The sequence below is a fragment of the Penaeus monodon genome, chromosome 2, assembly GCF_015228065.2.
Source record: "Penaeus monodon isolate SGIC_2016 chromosome 2, NSTDA_Pmon_1, whole genome shotgun sequence".
Classification (NCBI taxonomy): domain Eukaryota; kingdom Metazoa; phylum Arthropoda; class Malacostraca; order Decapoda; family Penaeidae; genus Penaeus; species Penaeus monodon.
Window position 1 is genome coordinate 17,393,384 of NC_051387.1, and position 5,000 is coordinate 17,398,383.

The 5,000-nt window shown below is 43.8% G+C and overlaps 1 protein-coding gene across 1 annotated transcript in view; it reads left to right on the forward strand.

Moving 5' to 3' along the window:
* Positions 1 to 2,929, forward strand: part of LOC119578128 — an 11,335-nt gene extending 8,406 nt beyond the window's left edge. The window contains exons 8-10 of the mRNA XM_037925868.1: positions 979 to 1,071; positions 1,520 to 1,538; positions 2,370 to 2,929. Of these exons, the coding sequence (XP_037781796.1) occupies positions 979 to 1,071; positions 1,520 to 1,538; positions 2,370 to 2,667 (410 nt within the window). The 3' untranslated portion in view covers positions 2,668 to 2,929. The remainder of the gene's footprint in view (positions 1 to 978; positions 1,072 to 1,519; positions 1,539 to 2,369) is intronic.
* The last annotated feature ends 2,071 nt before the right edge of the window (positions 2,930 to 5,000 follow it).

Genomic DNA, 5,000 nt, shown 5'->3' on the forward strand with positions numbered 1-5,000 from the left:
TCTGGAACAGGTATTGTGATCCACTTGCATCCAAGCTGACTGCTGGAGGGTCTACCTGGTACAACTGCTCAAAATACTAAGCCTAATGTTCACGAACCCCAACATGATCTGAGATGATCTGTTGATCCACTGAGCAGACTCCAGTCATCTGTGAGGAGGGTTTAGAGTTCAGCTTTCTCAGGGCTTGGTAGACAGGGCGAAGGTCATTTACCAAGAAATGGTCTTCAACCTCCTCAGCCAGATTCCTGATGAACTGTTCCTTGTCCCTACTCAGCAGTGTCCGAGCCCTACACACCAAAGAACAAAGCAAGACCTGATTGCCATTCAGCCAAGCCATGTGACACATTTCAGTGGCCTTCAATGTTTCCAGGGAGATAGAATTCTGCCTTGCCCAAGGGCGTACGCCAATAGACATCTGTGCTACTTCAAGTGTTTTGTGCTTGAAGAACTCCCACAGAGCAACTTGGTCCATCAGGTTATCAAGTTCTGTGAATCAATAAGAGACTGCCATGGTGAACCAACGGGCACACTCCTCCTTCCTCAGTTTGTCCAAGTGAAACACCCAAGAGTGGCCACTCGTAGCCAGCTCGATCACAGACAGATACCGCATGCAAGTCGCCCAAGAACAATGTGAATATCTCACTGGGGGCAAATGTCTGCCAAGGATATCAGTTTGGCATAGAACGCCTTTTTCACATCAAGTTTACAAACATCAGTAGGAGTGTACACAGCAATAAGAAACATGAAGCCAAAAGCACACTTCAGTCTCGATGCCAGAATACGCTCATCAATTAGTGTTACTTCAACTACCGAGGACTGAAGTCGGCTGGAGATGGCTGCTCCATGGCGGTGATGACCATCGCCACAGCCCGACCAGTAGTAGGTGTACCCACCCATACTGATTATGCCGCTGCCAGGTTTTCTCACCTCCGAGAGGGCAGCCACCTCTACTCCCAACCCCTCCAATTCCTTTGACAGCAGAGGTAACCGCTCGTCCTGCCACAAGGACGGATGTTCCAAGTGGTTACCCGGATGGCTTGCCTGAGGTTAAGCCTCGGGCGGTCACTCCAGGTGTGTGCCAACTCTGCCACTCCTGCCAACACTGCCCCAAATAAGGGGGGTCGGCAGACTGTGGGCCTCCCGTCTGCTTGTGGGATTCCCTAGGACTTTGCCCCAAAAGCCTCATGGTGGGTTGGTGCCTGCCGGGGCGCAGGCAGGACAACTAACTCTCGTTCCCATCTTGCGCCCCAACATTTGCCCTCCCAATGGGACCCACAGCCTGCCTTGCTTGCTGGGTGGGAGGGACAATACCCCTCCCCCCAGCATATCCAGTTGTTTGAGTCATTGCCAGTGAGTTATCTGGAGGGAGGAGGGCTGGCAAGGCCCACCTCCCCCAAGCTACCCAATTACCCCAGGTGACTAAGGGGCAGGAATGGTACGGAGCCATGTTGTGTCCACACGCTGGTGGGCCATGGCTCCGTACCTCTGGGGCCTCCTGTTGCTCCAAGATGCCCCACAGTTTATCCTGGGACCGCAAGGTGCCCAGAATCCATGGGTGGCCATGAGGAGGCACTGCAGAAATCTCGATGACAGAGAGGCTGTGAACTTGCAGGGAAGATTTATGCAGAGCTGCTCCCCTTTTAGCACTAGGCTAGCAGTGGTGGTAGCTGTATGCGAGAGGGCATGCAAGCACTTAACACTATCAAGGCTACCACACCATCGCTTCACATCACCTTGAGCATATACATACATACATACACTATATATATGTATATATATATATATATATATAATAATATAATATTATAAAATATTAATATATATATATATATATATATATATATATATGTAAAATATATATATATAAAATATATATATATATATATATATATATTAATATATATATATATATATATATATATATATATATATATATATATATAATGTGTGTGTGTGTGGTGTTGTGTGTATGCAAGCGTACGTATGGATTAGTAACAAATACCAAAGTGTTCAAAGTCAATCATATGAACTCTAAAAGCAGTATATATAACACACATCGCACACGCACACGCACACACACACGAACACACGCGCAACACACGCACCCCCACACACATAGTTTGATATATGTTTTATATAAGGTAGTATGATTAAGTAAAAATATATACAAAGTGATTAAATTATCATAATAATCTAAAAAGTATATATAAAATATCATATAAATAATATAAATATATATAACAACCCTATGATATATATTAAATAAATATATACTATTAAATATTATATATATATATATACTACACCAAATAAACCAAAATTAAAAAACAGGATTTAACTAAATAATTTTCCCAATCAACTCCAAGCAGTTGCCTTTTCTCGACTGCCATCTTGGCACTCGCTGCTGCCAACGCACTCTGCCTCTGCGGACGACTTCGCTGGAAAAGGAAGTCCAGGGATACTCATGTCAGAAGTTACTTCTTCTGTTATCGAAGAGGCAATGGTTGCAGTGAGCAATCGTCGCACTACATGCACTATTTCGAGCAGCCTCCACCTCCGTTGCCACTGTCGCCCCCTCCTCCACTCTCACAAACGCATCCACCTCCGTTGCCACCGTCGCCCCCTCCTCCACTCTCACGAACGCATCCACCTCCGTTGCCACTCTAGGATGCGAAAGAGACCGCCGGTCATGAAGAATCCGCCATGCAGTCTGGAGGTCGGAAAGGATTAAGATTTCAGCGGAAAAAAGACGCCCTTTCCTATTCTGCAGTCAGTCCTCGTGATTCTTTGGTGTATTTTTCCTGATTACATTAATGTTCTTTCTCCCATTCTCAGACCGTTTGTTCGATTCTTTGTCTTTCTGTCTTTGTTTCTGTGTATGTGTGTGTTTGTGTGTATTTGTGTGTGTGTGTTTGTGTGTATTTGTGTGTGTGTGTGTTTGTGTGTATGTGTGTGTGTGTGTGTTTGTGTGTTTGTGTGTGTGTGTTGTGTGTGTGTGTGTGTGTGTGTGTGTGTGTGTGTGTGTGTGTGTGTGTGTGTGTGTGTGTGTGTGTGTGTGTGTGCGTGTGTGTGTGCGTGTGTGCCTCGTAATGAATTTGTATAGCCTAGTACAAATAAACGCTGAACAAAATACATGGTGATTTCTTAGCCTCCGATACTTTTCTCGCACTTATTTCATATTTCACATTTTCTGACAGTGACTAATAATCTAGTTGTCATCTTGAATACGTACATATGTACACACACACACACACACACACACACACACACACACACACACACACACACACACACACACACACACACACACACACACACACACACACATTTATATATAAATGAATCAATATATATATATATATATATATATATATATATATATATATACATATATATTTATATAAATGCATACACACACACACACGCGCGCGCGCGAGGGGCGTTCATGAAAGATTTCCCGACCCACTTCCGCTTATCCTAGTGGGATGAAATTTAACATGTATAATGATACACATCTATATAGGTCATGTGATAGTTTCCAGTCCTTAACAGATAATATGTTTTCTGTTGCAGCGGTGAAGGTGCAGTAAAGTGTGAAAATGGAACCAGTGGAGTATCGAGCATTGCTTAGGTTGAATGACCGCACACCACAAGAGACCTTCGGTGAAATCAAAGCAACTTTTGGGAGGTTGTCCCATCATATGACGTTGTTAAACACTAGCATCGCCAATTCAGGTGTGGTCGGAGATCAATGGAAACGGCTCCAATTCCAGTCTGCCATTGATGAGGACACCATCCATCAAGTAGAGCTGCCATTTTGGAAGATCGCCGTATTACTGTTTGTCAGTTAGCTAAAGAAGTCAAGATTAGTGTTGGATCTGTGGACAAAATCATTCATGAGCATCTGCATGTGCTAAAGTTGTCTGTTTGATGGGTTCCCAGGCTACTCACTACTTTCCAGAAGCAGGAAGGAGTCCATCATTCTAAGGCTCTATTAGCCGTGTGCCAAGAAGACCAGGAGAACTGTTTTGACAAATTATGCAATATGAAACTTGGGTCCATCACCGTGATCCGGAAACTAAGGGCAGTCAAAACAATGGAAGCACTTTGACTCACCCCCAAAAAGGCATGTGTCACACCCTCGGCTCATGCTCACAGTCTTTTAGGACCAGCATGGCATAGTGATGATGGATTTCTTGGCAAAAGGTACAACAATGGCAGAAGCTTAACACGCTCCGCTACTACAGAAATTGCAGGAGGCTATTAAAATCCAAGAGGTGCAGAATGTTGCCATAGATGTCTGCCTCCTACAGGACAATGCCCCGGCTCACAACTCTCACACTGCCTAGATGGAAGCGCGGTCCTGTGGCTATGATAGCCTTCCTCATCCCCCTTATCCTCCAGACCTTACATCATCTGACTTTCACCTTTCCAACCATGAAGTCGTTTTTGAAGGGCAAATGTTTCCAAGATGAGGAGACACTGATGTCTGTTGTCACTACATGGCTTCACAGTTGCATAAAGCAATGTGAGAAGTGTGAAAAGACCACTGGATCTTTCGCACATTATTGATTGGTAAGGTCGTCAGTATTGCAATGCAGGAGTGTCATGACTTCACACCTGGTGAGGATATCGACGGTGTTTGAGAAATTGATTATGAAAACCGAAAATGATTCATGAGCTTGAAATATAGAATTTAGCTCTGTAATATACTAAATAATATTGAAGGTGGCGAAAACGAGAAGAATGAATATACCCCTGTTATGATTTTTGGTCTACATGTAAAAAAAAAAAAAGAGAGAGAGAGAGAGAAAGGAAGATATCACTGTATGTAACTGGTGCGTTTTCATTCAATATTCTCATCAGAAGTATGCGAATTTTGATGCAGTACTTCCGAAACGCGCTAATTACATCGCCGCCTTTTATGTTTAGTGAACCCTGTTCTTCTAGTTGGGGCAAGTAAGGCAATTTAGCTATCTATTTGGCTTCAACTGAGACGC